General features: G+C 35.6%; 1 protein-coding gene across 4 annotated transcripts in view; it reads left to right on the plus strand.

Annotated features, from left to right (window-relative positions):
* retm (real-time) overlaps positions 1 to 20,405 on the plus strand; it is a 469,145-nt gene that overhangs the window by 306,897 nt on the left and 141,843 nt on the right. For all 4 annotated transcript variants that reach the window (XM_090404393.1, XM_090404395.1, XM_090404396.1 and 1 more), the window contains one exon: positions 11,875 to 11,945. In XM_090404393.1, the coding sequence (XP_090260519.1) occupies positions 11,875 to 11,945 (71 nt within the window). The remainder of the gene's footprint in view (positions 1 to 11,874; positions 11,946 to 20,405) is intronic.

Below are 20,405 nucleotides of genomic sequence, written 5' to 3' on the forward strand. Positions count from 1 at the left end.
ATCTGAATTATGCACCGTAGCCTCTGTAAAACATTTATACCTCCATATTCGGGAATTTCTGGTCGAATATTATGTACTTCAGATGCCTTACCAGACTTTAGGTTGTTGATGGCTTTTTCTAACTAAGTTTTGGTAACTCTTGATTGCTGATTGCATTCATTCTGACTATTTTCTCCCACAGTTCTATCACTTCTTGTTTCATTCAACATATTTTATTTGCCAGTAATTACAGATTGCACAATGAGACTGGACTGTCTTTTTTTTTTTTAGATAAATTTTCTATCACATTTAAGAATCTGTGTTTTCAAGCACTTACGTAATCTCTACTTGAAATGGTGTAACACTGACATGTAAATATTTAGTTATTTATTTATACTCATTTCTATTCTACATAGGTAATTTCCAAAAATTTCTTGACATGCATGACTCCCAGACCCCAGTCTGCTAACCAGTGCTAAACTGCTATCTAACCATCTCTGTTGCATTTTGATGACCAGCATGTCACATTCTGATCTGTCTTTGATAGATCATTTTTGCAAATTCCAAATGTACTATATAGATGCTTTTCCTTTGCTCACTGCATATGTTGCCATTTATCTTGTAAATACAAAATATAGTGCAAAACCATGATCCCTCTTTAAGAAACCTGAGGTGATATTCCAGATTGTGTGCTTAATCTTTCATTAATTCATTTTCACCTACCTTGATAATAACCTCCTGATTTTTGAATACATTCAGACATTGTTGGGAAAACTCTCCATCTCATCTAGAAGTGGAGGGTCCCCCCCTTCCCGGAAACTTGGGTTTTCCTTCCCTCAAAACAGGCAACATGCTAAAATGATTGAATTATTAAAAAGAATTGGATTAGATGGTAAAGACATCAGGATCATCGAAAACTTATATTGAAACCAAAATGCATCCGTTCAAGTTGATTACATTATTACAGACTCCATTAACATTAAACAAGGAGCAAAGCAAGGGTATGTGCTGTTTCCTCTCTTTTTTAGCATATACCAGAAGCCATGTTTCAAAAAATCTTAAAAGGAAGAGATTAATGTAAATGGTGAAATCATCAATAGCATCCGATATGCTGATGACACAGCTCTCCTGGCTGACAATAATCAGGATCTTCTTGAACAAGTGAACGAAGAGAGTGAAAAAATAAGATTAAGAATAAATATCACCAAAACTTCGTGGTTACAAGCAGGAAGCCAATTCTTAATTCAGCATTTTATTTAAACAGGAAACAAATAGAAACGGTGACAAAATGTAAATATCTTGGATGCTGGTTAAATGAAGAATGCAGTGGAAATAAAAGTTAGAATTGAAATGGCAAGAAAAAATTTCTTCTGATGAAATCAACACTGTGTAACTGCAGTTTAAATTTAGAGCTTAGAGTACGCATGGTTAAATGTAATTATAGAGGAATTAAACTTAATACTCATATGGTGAAGTTATTTGAAAGAATCATAGATGAAAGGTTGGGAGAAGTTAATATTGCAAAAGAACAGTTTAGTTTTATGCCTCAAAGAGGAACTATGGATGCAGTATTTATTCTGAGGTATATGATCGAAAAATACATGGAAGGACAAAGGCCAGTAAATGTCATTTTTATAGATCTAGAGAAGGCATATGACACAGTATCTAGAAAAGAGATATAGAGGAGTCTAAGATAAAAGAAAGTACCAGAAAAATATGTTAGACTGATACAGAAAATGTATAGAAATGCACAAGCAACAGTTAGTAACTGTTTGGGAATAGAGTTTTGAGGTAACAGTTGGTTTACATCAGGGATCAGCACTCAGTCCTTTTCCTTTAATGTAGTAATAGATACTTTGACAGAGCAAGTCAGAGAGAGAGAGATAGAGCACCTTGGAGTATGTTATATGCAGACAATATTGTACTGTGCATGGAAACCAGAGAGGAGATGGAACAGAGTATTAGGAGGAGGACTGAGAGTTAGTAGAAGAATAACTGAATATCTGGTGTGCAGTCAAAATGTTGACACTGAAGAAGATGTAGTGCTGAACAGAGAGGTCATCAAAAAAGTAGATAAATTCAAATATCTGGGTTCAGTAGTGGAAAGGGAATTCAATAACAGAATTCAGGCAAGATGAGAGAAGTGGAAAGAAATGTCAGGAATTTTGTGTGATAGAAAAGTTCCAGTCGAATTGAAAGGAAAAATATACAGAACAGTAGTGAGACCTACAATGTTATATGGAATGGAGACACTGCCTATGAAGAAGTCCAATGAAAGCTAGATTAGTGCTACAAAAATGAAGGTGCTTCGATGGCTGTGTGGAGTAACATTGAAAGATCAGGTGAGGAATGAACACATCAGAGGTACTGTAAAGGTGACTGCAGTTACAAACAAAATACAAGAAGCACAATTAAGATAGTATGGACATGTAATGAGGCAGAATGAAAATTATGATGATGGAAATATGAGGAGGAGGAAGAAGAGGAAGATCAAAGAAGTGGAAAGATAGAGGAAGATCTGAAAGAAAAACCTGGACAAAGATGGAGTCTACAATAGAAACCAGTGGAGAAGATTCACCAGAAACAGCAACCCTATATAGAAATGGGAGCAGCTGAAGAAGAAGTACCCATGGTTAAATGCTATATATGGTCTGTGCTGCAGTACAGTGCAGAAACGTAGACATTGATTTAAAAATATACGGAGGAATGTTTAAAATCCCATTGGCAGCAAAAATGTCTAATCAAAGTACTGGAACATTTGTATATCACATGAACTTTTAGATATTATCAAAAGAAGAAAAACTTCATATCTTGGTCACGTCACTTAGTTTGTAATTAAAAATATACTTCAATTGATTATAAATGGGAAGATAAATGGAAGAAGAAAAGAACAAGGAAGATGAAGAAAATCTTGGCTGGTAAACATCAGACAGTGGACCGGCATGTGCTCTGAGGGACTGTTCAGAGTGGCTGAGGATCACTTAAAATTTGCCAAGGTGGTCTCCTCCTTTCGATAAGAGATGGCATTCAAAGAAGTAGGAAACAGACAAACCAGCCAGGAGAACGCGCGCGCACACACACAATTGACAGACAAAAAGATGTAGTGCTGCCTTTATAGGCTCATGACCATTGTATCATCATACACTAATTAATTAATTAACCAGTGTCCAAGTAGCACTAATCTTTTCTATCTTACTCCTCATTCCATCCTACTGCTCCAAATTGTCTCTTGAAACTTTTCAACTGAAGGTGTGTTATCTGGTCTCGTAGTGGGTGAAGGTTTTTTGTCCAGAAACTAGGGAGGTTTTTCATGTCATAAACCACTTAAGAAGATATTAAATCCCACATTGTTTTAAAACCGAATAAGAAACTCAAAGATTGGAATCAGAGAGTTTCATGCCAAATATATAGTAAACTATAAAAGTATCGGCGATTACTAGCGTGAGCTAATGCAAGTAGTCCTAGCATACATTTCCTAGGAAATGTGTTTTTACATTATGGAAAATACCAAGAATAGCAATCAGAACTTCACCACCTTTGCTGCGAGTTGCCCGAGATTGTACTACGTACTAGGACTACTTGCATTAGTTCATGCTAGTAATCGACGATACTTTTATAGTTTACTATATATTCGGCATGAAACTCTCTAATTCCAATCTTCGAGTTTCTTATTCGGTTTTAAAACAATGTGGGATTTAATATCCCCTTAATTTAAATAATGTTTATATCACCGAAATGAAGCCTATTGGCTCTTTATATTTAAGTAACTTAATGGTTGCACCTTTTTGACAACTCATATAGCAGAGTATATAAGTTCTTTTCGCTATCCCCTTTGGTATCTATTTGTTTAGCTACTCACTGATGAAAGCCTCAAAAAAAAAAAAAAAAGGCTGAAACAGGTCTGGGTAGTGACCTATCACCATAATGTAATAACAGCATACATTTCCTAGGAAATGTGTTTCTACATTTCCTAGGAAATGTATGGAAAATACCAAGAATAGCGATCAGAACTTTACCACCTTTGCTGCGAGTTGCCCGAGATTGTACTAGGACTACTTGCATTAGCTCACGCTAGTAATTGCCGATAATTTTAAGTTTACCATATATTCGGCATGAAACTCTGATTCCAATCTTTGAGTTTCTTATTCGGTTTTAAAACCATGTGGGATTTAATATCCCCTTAATTTAAATAATGTTTATATCGCCGAAATGAAGCCTATTGGCTCTTTATATTTAAGCCACTTAAGAGAATATGTACAATTAACATACGTAATACACTTGCCCTTAATACATCTTAATTCCTGGTTGTAATTCCAAACAAACATATACTTTGGCTTTCTATGAACACCCACCTTGATGATTCACATATATCCACATATGAAACCCTCATACAGCTTGGTATCAACTAGCTGATCACTCAGTATCTCTTGTCAGCTAAAGGCAGATTCTGCACCAAATTTACAATACCATTCTCTGATGAAATGATCATATCTAAGACTCAGTCCTTTCATGCTCTCTGTTACACGTGCTTCAGGTAGTTGTCCCCCAAAAAATCAAAATTAATTTTCTTTGCTTCTAAGTACCATCTCTTAATTGGTCAGTTTGCCTGTACATTTATCGCCTGCATCTTTCCCAGATCTGTAGCAACACCTGATTAACTGCAGTCAAACTTTGTTGTAATGATCATGGAAATAACACAATCATGGCTATAATGAACAAAAAACCATAATTTTAATTTATGCATGTTCCCATACAATTGCTCACTTTTATAACAAATGCACTACACATATATACTGTAGAAATTTTGGTAACTATATGAACATGCACTTGTTTTAATAATTTGCTACCATATTATTATAAGAATCATAACAAAGCTTGGTAAGATAAATTACATCATCATCATCATCAAATTACTGCCATGTACCCTCAAGGGGTGTACAGGATATGACAGTACTACATGAAAAAATTACATCATTACTAACTTCCTATCTACAATTTTCCTCCAAATCAGTCTGTTACTTGTCAAGACTCCAACATTATCAGATCTTATATTTCTATCGTCTAAGGCACTTTGTACCGTATCAATCCACCTATATCTTGGTCTTCCTCTGGGTCGTTTTCCTGCCAACCTGGCAGAGAACACTTGTTTTGCTAATCTTTCCTCTCCCATTCTATTTAAGTGACCATACCATCTGAGATTAGCTATGCTAACGCATTCCTGGATGCTGACAATGTCAAGTTCTTTCCTAATATCCTCATTTTTAATATGATATTGCCATTGATGCCATCTGTTCACGCCTCTAATCTTTCTCAGGACTCTCATATCTGCGGTCTCTAGTCTTTGGTCAAGTGTTTTACTTCTGACCCAGCTCTCAGATCCATAAGTTAAAATTGGTTTGAACACAGTCTTGTATACAGCTAATTTAGTGTTCCGACTAATTTCTTTCTTATTCCATATGAATTTATTCAATTGACTTCCCACGATACCAGCTTTGCTGATTCTGTTGTCTATTTCTATATTTAGTTTACCATCTTCAGTAAAAATTGTGCCTAAGTAGCTGAAATGTTTTACTTGTTCCACAGGTTCTCCATTCACAACACAGTTGACATTTTCAATGATTCTGCCTATTTTCATTGTCTTTGTCTTTTTATTGCTGACCTTCATACCATATCTATTACAACAGCTATTCAATTTAGTCAGAGAATCTTGCAGACTTGTAGCGGATTTATTTAGAAGTATAACATCATCCGCATAAAGCAAAGAGCTGACATTAACATCTCCAATTTTGATATCAGGTTTAATACCACATTCCTTCATAATGTGATCCATATAGATAATGAATAACAGAGGGGATAATGTACATCCTTGTCTCACACCAGATTTAACATTAAACCATCTTCCTGTACTTCCTTCAATTCTAACTGCTGACTCACAACTCAAATAAAGACTAAGTATTGCTTGATATAATGCCCCATTGACACCATATAACTGCAGCATATTGAATAGCTTCTCTCTTGGCACCTTGTCATATGCCTTTTCCAAATCGACAAAACTTAAATACAGATCTTTGTTATATTCCCATGCTTTCTCGACTATTTGTCGTAAAGTGAAGATCTGATCCTGACAGCCTCTATTTGGCCTGAATCCAGCTTGTTCTTCACCAAGCTTTCCTTCCACAATTCTTCTCAACCGTTTCTCAAGTATACTTGCATAGATCTTGCCAGGAACACTCAGTAGGGAAATACCTCTGTAATTCTCACATTCAGTTTTATTTCCCTTTTTATATATGGGTACTATGAGAGCTCTACTCCAATCATCGGGAATTCGTCCCTCTGTCCAGGCTTTCTGAACTATGCAGTGCAGCCACTGTAAGACTCTTATACCACCATACTTCAGCATTTCTGGTCGAATATCATCTACTCCTGCTGCCTTTCCACATTTCAAGCCTTTGATGGCTTTTTCTACTTCAAGTATGGATATGTATTCCTGACTGCATGCCTGGTCAGTGTTTTTTATCACTGTGCTGTCATCACTGCTTGTTTCATTTAGCAGTTTTTCAAAGTAATTACTCCATACTTCAAGGATATCTTTTTCTCCTGTTTTCATTTCACCTTTATCATCTCTAATTCCTTTTACAGTACTCTTTCCTCCATTCCTAAGCTTCTTCAACAACCTCCAGAATATTTTGCCACCTTCTTGATATTTATTTTCTATATTCTTGCCAAAGTCCTCCCATGACTTTTGTTTAGCTAGTTTTACACACTGTTTAGCTTTCTTACATTTGTCTCTCTATTCTGTAAGAGTAAAAGCTGACTTATTTGCCAGGAACTTTTGATATGCATTCTTCTTTTCCTTCACTGCCTCTTTAACTTCCTGTGTCCACCAGGGAGTTCTGATTTTTTTATCTTTGCACACAACATCACCACATGCCTCTCTGGCAGAATCAATCAATGTTTCCTTCAGAGTTTGCCACTGAATCTCCAAGGTTTGATTCCTGTTCTCAAACTCTTTCATTTTCTTTTCAATAATATTTCTGTATTTTAGTCTACAGTTTACATCTGAGAGCTGCTCAACTTTTGTTCGCTTTAAAACTTTCTTACATGTTATTCTTTTCAATATGAAATTCAATTTTATCCTGCTCAAGACTAAATAGTGATCGCTTCCAATTTCAAATCCTCTGTACACTCTGGTGTCCTGCACCAGGGAGAAAACATCACTATCAACAATAACATAGTCAATGAGACTTTTCTTATTCCTAGCCTCTTCTCTCCATGTGAATTTGTGCACATTTTTATGTTTGAACATGGTGTTGGTAATAACCAGTCCATGTCCTGAGCAGAAATCCAACAGATATTTGCCATTATTATTAGCTTTGCTCTTTTCTCCAAATTTTCCCAAAATATTTTTGTATGTCTCACAATCATTTCCTACTCTGCTATTTAGATCCCCAACAAGGACCAACTTTTCCTTTTTCATTGTGTCAGTTGCTTTTTCTAAAGCCTCAAAAAATTCCTCCACTTCTACCTTAGTAGAACCTTCTGTGGGACCATAGACACAAATAAATCTCATTGTCCAGTTCCCCATTCTCATATTTGCCCACATTACTCTACTTGAGACTGACTGCCATTCAAGAAGATTAGCCTCGTATTTTGTGTTGAATACTATGGCTACTCCTTCTTTTCCTTGATTGTTATTGCCTGAATATAACATTTTGTATTTATTGCTCAGAAAGATCTCACCAGTTTTGGTCTTTTTTGTTTCAGTCACCCCTATTATGTCGATCTGGTACTTATCTAATTCCTCAGCTAGCTCCATTTCTTTGCCATTCAGGCTTCTTACGTTGATAGTACCGATCTTTAACTCTGGTGATGTTGAGTTGGGGTTTGTTTTCATATTTGTTCCAGTAGCTGACTTTTCGCTGTTCGCCCTGGTTCCCTGGCGAAAACAACGGGGGCCTTGTTTAACCGGGCGACGCCCCAGCCGGCATGAAATTTTGTCATGTTGTACCATCATTTTTTATTTTGGTTTAACCAATAAGAATACAATTTGGTCTGCTAAATCCCAAATTGCCAGCCCATCCTCGTTCGTTCAGTATCAAAGTAGATACCCAACAGGGTGCACCACGAGAAGGTGAGGATTGGACATTAGGTCAGAAGCCCTGGTCGGTTCTCCGCATTCCTTTAAAGGCTATGTGGAGGTCTCCTCTCAGTTATACAGCTTTGACCCTTAAGCACCCCAAGATAAATTACCTACATGATAATTCTTTATCTCATTGTCAAAATAGTGGTCGTCATTCATTGTGTATAATTTATGGAGACAATAATACATCTTAGTCAATTACTTATACTAAGAAAAATAATACTCAACATTTCACCCTCTGTATCAAGGTCATGATCAAGAATATGTATATAGGAACTAAAACACAAGCCACATGATAATGCAGATAAGTAAACTATAGTATAACTGCTTTGTTAACTGTTCACAGCCAGACCTCTGGTGAAGGAAAGAAAGAGGGGAAGATTAAAATTTTAAATAAAAAAATAATTTAATTAAAAAAAAGGTAATAAAACAAATGATAATGAAAATTAAAAATTGAACTACATCAATTGCTACTCTACACTCTGTTATTTTCAGGGATCCGTCTACTGATGTGGTTTTCTAGTGTTGGGAGTTCTACCACCTTGTTTTCCAATGTTCTGTATCGGAATGCCTAGTGGGTTGCAGATATGTCTTCCAAACTCATTTAATTTTAAATTTTACTCTTCCCATCTAGTGTAAACGGTTAACAGAGCGGTTATATTATAACTTGTATTGTGTGTATTGTCGTGTAGCTTTTGTTTTAGTTCATACATATGTATTCTTAATATAGATATAGACTTTGATATAGAGGTAAAAACTTCCAGTGTTACTTTACTTATTTTCCTTTCTGTAAATGAATAGCTATATAATAATATTATTCCACTTTACAGTAACATTTGACCAACTGCTGCATTGGTATTTTTTTATAAAAGTAGAGCACAGCTGAATGGAAAATAATCTAGTAGCATGGTAACAGAAATTTATAATTTTATCCTTTCTTTTAAGCTTACATGGTGATCCGAATACATTTTTGAAAATTATGGAAACAACTACCGTATTTGAATAAAAACTTTAGTTTAATATAACTAAAATCTACATTCGACGTTTCGACCTTCATGTCAAGGTCATCTTCTGGAGCATACAACTATACACAGACAACAAGCTACACTGCAATCAAACTGGTTTGTTAAAGTTACTGACCAACCGCTACAACAATTGTTGGCCTGACCTCTGGTGGGAAAAAAAAAAAAAATTATACATTAACGCTAGAGTCCTATTATTAGTGCTATCTGTTGGTTGTAGAAATACATCAACAAGTTTATGTATCTATCTATATACATATATTAACATCATGATTATAAATGTACATTCCAGCCAGTTGGTATGGAATGGTTTCTAATACTAGCTGAAGAATGGCTAGAGTCCTGATAAATCAACTAGTAGCCGATAACAACACATATAAGGTGGTAAATTATAACCCAACAAATAGGATAAAGGATAAAACAGAGAAACTACTCAAGTCTGTCGCTTCTTGCCCACCGGACACAGTTAAAATACTCAAACCCCACTACGCCCGCCCACCCCAGAATATATGGGTCCCGAAAATACACAAACAAAATGTGCCCCTTCGACCAATTGTGGAAGGAATAGATAGCCCCAATTACCACTTAGCCAAGAAATTAGCGTCAACACTCAAAGAGTTGGTAGGTCATTCCCCCTCCTACATAAAGAACACTCAACACTTTATAAACAAAATTAAAAACATAACACTTGACAAAGATGACTTATTAGTCAGTTTTGACGTATCTGCTCTTTTCACAAATGTCCCCATCAATGACACAATTCTTCTACTACAGAACAAATTTCCGCCTGACATTACAGCCCTCTTTGCCCACGTACTACAGTCCGGTTACTTTGTGTGGCAAAACAAATTTTACCTACAAAAAGAAGGTACAGCCATGGGCTCACCACTGTCCCCTCCAATTGCTAACTTCTGCATGGAAACCTTTGAGCAAAGGGCTCTTGATTCCACCACGCTAAGACCGACAGTCTGGCTTAGATATGTTGATGACGTGTTCGCGATCTGGCCGCACGGGCGACAAACACTAAACACATTCCTTAGCCACCTGAACAAACAACACGAACACATACAATTTACCATAGAAATCGAAAATCAAAACTCGCTCCTGTTCCTATACACACTAGTCAGACGTCGTCCTTCAGGTAGTCTATCCTTCACGGTCTACCGAAAACCGACACCTACAGGCCAATACATACATGCTAATTTATACCCCCACCCATCACAAAAATATGGAGTTATTAACACCCTTAAAAACAGAGCTACAACAATTTGCTCTAACCAGCAAGCCCTGAAACAAGAACTAAAAATTATCAGCGACACATTCATAAATAATGGCTATAACAAAAATACTATTAATAAAATACTCCATAAAACAACAACAAAAACGAATCTAGATTACAGTAAAACCATAGCCATCCCATACATTAAAAGGTTATCAGAAAAAATCAACAGAATCCTACAATATAACCTCAATGCCACCTTCAAGCCACCCACTAAACTTAAAAAACCATATTCAGCTCCTCTAAGGATCCTCTCCTCCCATTGGCACATCCTGGAGTCTATTGCACCTGTAACTTACCGTACATTGGTGAAATAGGACAGACAATCCCTATACGTAAGAAAGAACACATTAAATATAACCATTATGGTGAAGCAGGCCTCTCAGATTACGTGCTCAACACCTTACACCAAATCAACTGGAAAAGAGCACCCTCTCTTTACACCATACAAAAACCTGGTATGAAAGGAAATTTAAGGAAGCCTGCGAAATCCTGATAAACCACCCAAATATCAACAACAAAGATGGCATGAAAATTCCAAGGATCTGGATGGCACACATTCAGCCTACCTAATTCATGAGATCCAGCATAAGTCAGGACTCTAGCCAATCTTCAGCTAGTATTAGAAACCATTCCATACCAACTGGCTGGAATGTACGTTTATAATCATGATGTTAATATATATATATAGATAGATACATAAACTTGTTGTTGTGCCCAATGTATTTCTACAACCAACAGATAACACTAATAATAGGACTCTAGCATTGATGTATAATATTATTTTTTTTTTTCTTTCACCAGAGGTCAGGCCAACAATTGTCATAGCGGTTGATCAGTAACTTTAACAAACCAGTTTGATTGTAGTGTAGCTTGTTGTCTGTGTATAGTTGTATGTTCCAGAAGATGACCTTGACATAAAGGTCGAAACGTCGAATGTAGATTTTAGTTATATTAAACTAAAGTTTTTATTCAAACACGGTAGTTGTCTCCATAATTTTCAAAAATGTATAATTTTATCCCTTTCACTCTTTCACACTGTATAGTGGGAAAGAGTGAAAGGGATGTGATTGTGGTGCAACGGAGTACCACAAGCACCTCTTTGAGGAGCATTGCTGTTCAGTTTGTTAATACTAGAATGTCACATTACCAGTATATTAGAAACCAGTTTGTAGGTTTCTGGAAATTGATCACAGGCACTTTGCTTGTTAATATTATGTATGCTGATTGCTTATGTTTTAGCCAACTTTTCTAAATAGTTTGTTGCGAGTGAATTCACTGTAATGATATTTGCCATAGTGAAAGTTGATTATATGTAAACATATTATACTACAAATAAAGGAATTGAGGAACTATTCTTCTTGAATACTTACTTAACAAGTGCATATCAGGAGCACTTCATATAAACTTTTAAGTTGATTACTAAGTTTGTATATTTGAATTTTATTTTATAGACCCTCCATGTTTGTGAAGAAGGATTAAGAAGGGCTGAGGAAAGAACAAAGATTAATGGCAGACCTGTAAGGTAAAATTGTTAGTTTATCTAATGACTAATTTTACAGTGAATTTCAGTTTATTGTTAATCACCTGCTGCCAAGTTAGTAAACACATAAATGTCTACCACCAATTTGTTTGTGATCACTATAATCAGTGGTGAGCTATAAGGGGCTCGGCCGAGCTCTTTGTTAAATTTTTCTCAAATTTGCGAGCCCCTTGTTCGTCTTGTATACTTTTTTATTTTTTTAAATAAACACAAAACAAAACAATTTTCTCAAATATATTAAGCGAAAAACTCATATGGTAACCTAACAAACTGATTTTATTAAATAAAATATTAGAGTTACTGTTACTACCATTTTACAAATAAGAATTCACTTTTGGTAATTGCATATAAATAAATAGAACTATAAAATAGTGCCCCTTGATTGGTACTGTTGATTATCACTTGAAATATAAAAACAAAGAGAAATATAACATACTTCAATATTATTGTTTTTAGATAATATTTATTTATTATTTATAGATTGTTTGTCATAAAAACTTCTATCACAAACAGAAATTTATTTTGTTTATAAAAAATGTTGACTATTTCATATGTGCGATTATAAAAGATTTTATTCTTATTATATTTTGATAGTAAAAAAATGTTTTTCTTATGTAAGATAAATTAACATAACAATAAGATAAATTTTTTTTTGCTCGACGATGTGAGCCCTTTGTTAAAATTTCCATAGCTCACCGCTTACTATAATCAATTCCTGAAGGTGTATACAGAAACGTATTATTATTATTATTATTATGTAACACCTCCAGGGAGTCCAAAGACCCATCCAGGGAGGGCACTTACTCTACAACTCTGTCTCTACCACACCAACAACCGCAACTACCTTCATCATCTACCACCGACCACCACCACTATTTTCACAAACATACATGCCCACGGTGGGATTTGAACCTTCAGCCTTTTGGCTGGAGAGCAGATACACTAACCATTCGGCCAACCAGGCTGATACTAATAATGATCTGATATAAGTAAGCAGTAAACAATAAATTACATGATAACCACAATAATTAACTTTAATGAAATGAAAGTACGAATATTTCATACTGAAAATAACAGTACATCATCAGTGCGTAGAAACTAGCAAATCCTAGAAACGGGAATACAAGGTGTATTCTCATTGTATTTTCAGTATCAAATATTTGTACTTTAATTTCATTAAAGTTAATTATTGTGGTTATCGTGTAATTCATTGTTTATAGTCATGCCACACTTTAAAGATTAGACTGATATAAGTAGGGTTTTATTATTTGTCAACTTTTTGTCATGGTATTCGAGTTTATTTGCTATGGAGGTTCACTTGTTAACAATTGAATGAGCTTTTGCAGCTCATTCAGATAGGTTGAGTACCCTGATTAGGGTACTGAACCCATCCTGAATAGGTAAGAAATGGTTGTGATGGGATATACACATATGTCCCACAAACTGAAGGTCACAAGACCTATAGCACACCAGTCCAGAGATCAGTAAGTAGAAAATAGTTGACATGTTTTTTGAAAAAGACAGTATAAAGAAGGGTGTTTCAGACAACAGAGGTAAATAGAATATACACTAGTGGCCAAAATTGTAGAAACTTTTTGGAAAAAATTTTTTTTGCAGTTTGATGGCTGATAACACCACTTTTTTTGGTGTAATACTATAAAATTATATAACAATGGAAAGATAATATAATCAAGAATGTAATGCAACAAAGTTTGTTCAGTTATCTGTATTCTATGAAATGTTATAGCCAAATACCAAGAAAAAAGAAGCACAATTTGGTTAGTTTGATATGAAGTAGCTTTCCTTCATTTGTGTGAAACCAATGAGCACGAGTGTTTAGAGAGCCAATCAGGTGTCATCTTGTTTTGGCAATGAGCCAATAAGGTCACAGTAGGATTCAGCTATTGATGTCATGTATTGGAGCTGAGAGGAGGACATTTGTCAGTGTGTTATGTTGTTAATATTATAGAGATTTCACTTTTATTTATATAGAGGATATTATCATAATATTAATCCTACTGGCTGTGCCATTGTTTAAATATAGGATTTTTATTTATTTAATCCTGTATATAGAGATGATCTCTGTTCAACAATTATTTTTAATTTATTTCTGAGTGTACCTATATATGCACAAGGGTTCACTCTGATTGGTGCAGTGACCTCTTTTTTACTACTGCTTTCAGAATCCAAATAATCACTGACTCAAGACCAAAATACAAAATAAACACATTTAATATAAAAAAAAACAATATATATACACTTCAAACAAATATTACATAACTAACTACAAAGTTAATTGGATCCAAGGCCTTTTTAAAAATAAACTTACACTTAAGACTAGACTAAACACTTTGTTTTCACAATGACAAAATGTTCATAGCCAGTTTCTTTCTCTGTCAAGGCCCTTTTCTGAAGATACTATTAATTTTCTTCCGACTGTCACATGAAAACTTAAGTTCCTCAGAATCTAAATATCTGCCGGCTTGTGTTCTAATTTTCTCTCCGAACATCCATATGGCAATAATTTAATCTTAGTTTCACATTATAACAGCTGCAGAACTAAAAAACTTGGTTCACTCCATGGGAAGGCATTGTTAGTCAGAAGCAACTCACCAATAAAACTCAATTAATAGAAGCAATAATTCAATCTTGGTTTCACATTATAACAGCTGCAGAACTAAAAAACTTGGTTCACTCCATGGGAAGGCATTGCGAGGCCGTAATTAATGCTGAAGGTTACCCAACTAAATATTAACTCACATTGTGAGAATTTTTGTATATCTCATTTTTTCTGTGTTTCACTTTTCTTCTATATAACTGCTGTTTTAATAAAAAAATCCTTCATAAAAGTTATTGCATTACATTCTTGATTAAATTATCTTTCCCTTGATATATACTTATATGGTATTATCACCAAATAAAAGTGGTGTTATGAGCCATCAAACCTCAAAAATACACTTTTTCCAAAAGGTTTCCACAATTTTGGCCACTAGTGTGATAGGAGGAAGAGACTTTGGGTGAGTAAGTTTTTAAGGTAGATGGTAAATGGATTTTGACCTGCTCTCATACTTACAATTTTTGAAGAAAGTGGAGGGATGTTAGTATCAAATTCAGCATAGCAGTAACCATGAAAATACCTATAGAAGAGACATAAGGCAGAAACTGAATGTCTGAGAGAATGAGCTTGTGCAAGAGAGAGAGACAGATTCTGAGAGAGAGAGAGAGAAGCAGTTGATTAATCCGATTGCTCTCTTCAGAATAACATCAACGTATGCTAGTGAGGCTTTGGATACATCACACCAAATGTATGAGCAGTATTCTATTTGACAAATTAGGAGTTTATATAGTATCAGGAATGGTACATGGAAAATGTAGTGCTGTAAAAATATTATGGTACTTATCCCTCTCGCACCCTATTTCACTGAGCTTTTTTTGTTACATTATTCAACTCTCATACCCTATTTATCCTACCAATTGCATGATTTCTGTAATATATTAAAGTGTGTGAGATTTCTTTTTACTATAATAAGTGTCTGTTAGCCTTTCCTTTGCTTCACTTATGTTATTTCCCCCCTTTTCCTCCAACCGATATTTAGAGACATTTGTGGAATAAAATAACAGTTTTATTCCACGAATTTTATCTCTTTTGTTAGATAGACTGTTCCAGATTCATATCCCGGGATAGTGCATTGACTTCAGCCAATATGTTCTTCTCTAAATAATGCTGAACAATTTTTTTTAAAATATTTCTTACTTTAACCATTAATTTATATACAAGAGATAGTAATCATAAGAAACATTTATAACCAATTTTAGCATTTAACATTAACACGTTCGCTGCCAACTACGAGTATACTCGTAGTGGCTAAACCTGCTTCACAAGCCAGCTACGAGTATACTCGTAGGATTCTTACCGCCGGGAACGAGATTATTGTAGTGACCTTGAAGAAGTGAAAATCCTTGGCTTGTGGGGCTAGCATCAACACTGTGTATACTCATAGACCGTATATGCTCTGTACAAGCCAACTACGAGTATACTCGTAGGACGTTTACCTCCGGTAACGAGATTATCGTACTGATCTTGAAGAAGTAAAACTGCTCGGCGTAGGTGAACAGACCATGCCAAAGTAGCGTGGCAGCGAACGTGTTAATGAACTCAAACAAATCTCCCTCATATTCTATTAAATTTTAAAAACAACTCACATATTTCTCACCAAACAAAACTTGTAGAAACAAACAAATGAAACAAGACAATTGTGAGATTTTACAGTCGCCCTGCAGAGCAAAGCACACTTAATTTTCTGATAGCTACAGAAGCTGTGCTTGATATGTATTTTGTGCAGAAAAAGGTTTGAGGTGAAAGCCACTCCAAGAAGAGAAATCTGATCATGTTTTGATATCTGAGTGTTATCAAAAATAAGGGGAAGCAACACAGGATTTTAATCAGGATTGTATTTTAGCAGTGTCGATGTTCACAAGGTTATATCCTCACTCTGTTGAAAAATAGTGAAGAGATCAGGTTTCAGGCATTTGTTATGGAGGATCATGAGGCTTCTAATGATTGTACACTACAAGGTTTGTCTAATGAGAGGGAAGAATGGAGTGTACTGTCCTTAGTATACCTGTAAATAGGTTCTGAAGTCAGTGAGAGCATGGCTATTTATGCACAGGAGGAGGAGAGTGAAGTTAATTGCTGAGCCCTGGGTTACTTCTGTATTGGTGTGGAAATCTGTGGAAAGGAAACTATCTATCATGGTGAGTGACCTGAGTTGCAAAAGGTTTGAATACTGACCATAGGGTGGTAGTTTGCTCAGTAGGCCAGCTGTGCTGGGCTCAATCACTCGTGTATATTGTAGAAATTTATTCACAGATGCTCACCAGAATGATCGATGATGAGTTATATTATGTTAAGGGATTGCAATTATATCTTAAATTTTCAGTATGTTATTTTCAGATGCAGTAATTGTTAATAATAAAAATTGCTGTTAGTTAATTTATTGTTTGACGTTACTCATTACATTAGTAAGTTCTGCACACCCAGAATGGCTTGATGAAGTAGATGGTTGTTATCCATCTTTTTGTGAATCACATAATGAAAGTATTTGCCTTCTAATTTGTACTTCAGTTTCTTAATAGTGAACTAACCTTCCTCTCTCCTCAATCTACTGGTTTGTGGGTAGCATGAGCTGTTGATAGTGGTCTTCTTTTTTGACTGTTTGGTAGCTTCATCCATTTTTGATTGCACTCATGTATTGGGTTCTGGGTCTTCCTCTGACAGGTCTTCCCTCAATCAGATTTGTAGTCCAGTCTGAGTGTCTTAATAGGTGTCTTATGATGTTAATTCTCCCTTTTTCTAATGTATGTAGTATGTCTCTAATAAAAATCTATATTATTATTATTATTATACTTTATTCACATAATTGATACACAGAGCAATTCAGAATCTGCCTAAGAAATTGAGAATAATCTGTCAGGTAGTGACGTAAAATATGGACTGTTCCAAGTAATGCTGTCTTGTGTAGATCATATGGGGTCACTTTGATGTTTAATTCTTGTAAATATTTGGATAGCTTTTTTGAAATTGCACAAAGTGCACCAATAACTATTGGGATGACTTTGTGTTTAAGCCACAGCCAACCAACTTTGATTGCCAGTTCTCAATATTTAGTCATTTTTTCCTCTTCTTTGTTGTTAATATTCGATAATTCTGATGTCAGGTCTGTTGTATTCCAAATTCTGATCAGTTTGTATTCTAAAGTCACCGAGAATTTTTGATGTTTTTTTCCCCCCCAATACTGTCTCTATTTTATGTTGTCACCAGTTATTATTATTACTACTACTACCCTAAGACCCCACTAGTCATGCTCATCTAGGAAGTCCTTTTTGTCATACACACAGCTCATCATATCTTGCCTTCACATTCAAATTCTCTGCAGACACCACACTCTCGGGCAAGGCATTTCAATCATTTACAAGTCTGCATGTAAAAAACCTGCTTCTCACTCCCTTGTTCACACCCTACTTACACAACTTCCAGTTATGAACTTTGTTCTCCCCGATCTCCCACCATTTTAAGAAAAACCTCTTCAACATTGATCCTATAACAACCTTTTACCAGCATGTATGTCTCTATCATATCACCCCTCTTTCTCCTGTCCACTAGATTCTGTAAATTGGATCTTCTCAACCTTTCCTCATATTCAACATTCCAGAGATCCGAAACTACCTTAATCGGTTGCCTCTGGACTCTTTTCAACATCTCTTCGTCCTTTTGAAAACTAGGTGACCAAATCTGTGACAGTAGTCCATGTGTGGCCTAATCAGAGCCTTATACAATGGAATAAGAATCTCCTTACTTCTGCAGGTCAGTGTCCTTTGCATCATTTCCAGAATTCATTGTATTGTCCTCACATCTCTTCGTCCTTTTGAAAACTAGGTGACCAAATCTGTGACAGTAGTCCATGTGTGGCCTAATCAGAGCCTTATACAATGGAATAAGAATCTCCTTACTTCTGCAGGTCAGTGTCCTCTGCATCATTCCCAGAATTCATTGTATTGTCCTCACATCTCTTCGTCCTTTTGAAAACTAGGTGACCGAATCTGTGACAGTAGTCCATGTGTGGCCTAATCAGAGCCTTATACAATGGAATAAGAATCTCCTTATTTCTGCAAGTCCTCCGCATCATTCCCAGAATTCATTGTATTGTCCTCACAATAGTTCATCCCAACCTTGCATCATCTGCAAACAACTGAATATCTCCATCCAAAACTTTCCCAATATCATTAATATACAGGTTAAACAGCAATGGCCCTAAAACAGACCCCCGAGGCGCACTTCTACTGACTTTCATCTTCCGGGATATTGCTACCCCATACACTACTTGCTGATACCTATCCGATTGTCAATCTATGATCCAATGCACTATCTAATATCCAAACCCATCCGCTCTAGTTTGCCTGTCAACTTATCATGTGATAATCTACCAAAAGCCTTTGCAAAATCTGTATCCATCTCCATTGTCCAATGAAGTCATCACCTTATTGTAATAAGTAAGTTGATTACTAAAACATGACCTCCCTTTAACAAATCCAAAGCCTTTGCAAAATCTGTATCCATCTCCATTGTCCAATGAAGTCATCACCTTATTGTAATAAGTAAGTTGATTACTAAAACATGACCTCCCTTTAACAAATCCATTCTGTCCATGAAAGATAATACCATTGTTGTCAATCCAATTTTGGATCCTACTTCTCACTAGCTTCTCCAACAACTTAACCACAACACCTGACACACAGATAGGCTGATAATTTGATGCTTGAGTTCTATCACCTCCCTTATGAAGTGGCACAATCTTGCCCTCCTTCCACTCCTTTGGAACTTGTCCCTGTGCAAGACTCATTAAACAAATATGCCAAGGCAGATGTCAACTCACTGGCACATTCCTTCAGAATACGTTGTGATATATTATCAAGTCCAACAGACTTATTAACATCGTTTGCTCAATTCCCCATACACCTCTTGCTCACTTACAGTCAGTCGGTCTCTCCTCCCCATCATCAGCTGCTCTCAAACTCTCCATGATATCACATTTACAAGAATGAAAGACTTCTATGAACTGTTCCTTAATACGTTCACTGCCAACTACGAGTATACTCATAGTTGGTATATGTGCCTCACAAGCCAACTCTGAATATACTCATATATCGATTACCGTCCTCCTATACCAAGCACGAGTTAACCCTTAGTATAAGTACCTTAATTTGGACATTACGCTTGTCAATAAAGTGGAGAGCATGTCTGGGGGCTTGGTAGAAGGGAAATAATTTCAGCTAAAATATAGTATATCATATATGTGCCTCAGAAGCCAACTACGAATATATTCTTATGTCAATTACCGACCTCCTATGCCAAGCACAAGTTAACCCGTAATTTGTAAATCAAATTAACACTAATAAAATCAATAAAAATAATAAAATGAAATCAATAAAATAAAAACCAATTTATTCAAATTACGAATGATACACTTTAAAACAATTTTCCACGCACAATGGTGGTTTTTCCTGGCAAACAGGACAATAATAACGTGTTTCGTGTACATACTCGACATGGCTTTATCGGGCGATTCTTTTTTTCTGTAGGTGGTAAAATTTCCAAAGATCCCGAATCCTGCTGATATTCTGTGATGCGGTAAGTTCATCCATTCCAACAAAAACTGGGATAAATTGATCTCTAAATTTTAACGCAGCATTGCGTTTCCAGTAATTATATTATAAAAGTGCATATTGCCAATTTCTTTGGCCATCTAATTGTCTTTTGTAAGGCAGAATAGTAAGAAAGCATTTGATCAGAAAGATCAATGCCTGACATACCCAAATTATAGTCATCCTTCCATCTGCGATGATGAATTCATTAAATTCATCATTGCTCATATTAGCATAAGC

This window comes from Typopeltis vanoorti, chromosome 14, assembly GCF_054136105.1.
Source record: "Typopeltis vanoorti isolate ZY-2024b chromosome 14, IOZ_Tvanoo_1.0, whole genome shotgun sequence".
Taxonomy (NCBI): Eukaryota; Metazoa; Arthropoda; class Arachnida; order Uropygi; family Thelyphonidae; genus Typopeltis; species Typopeltis vanoorti.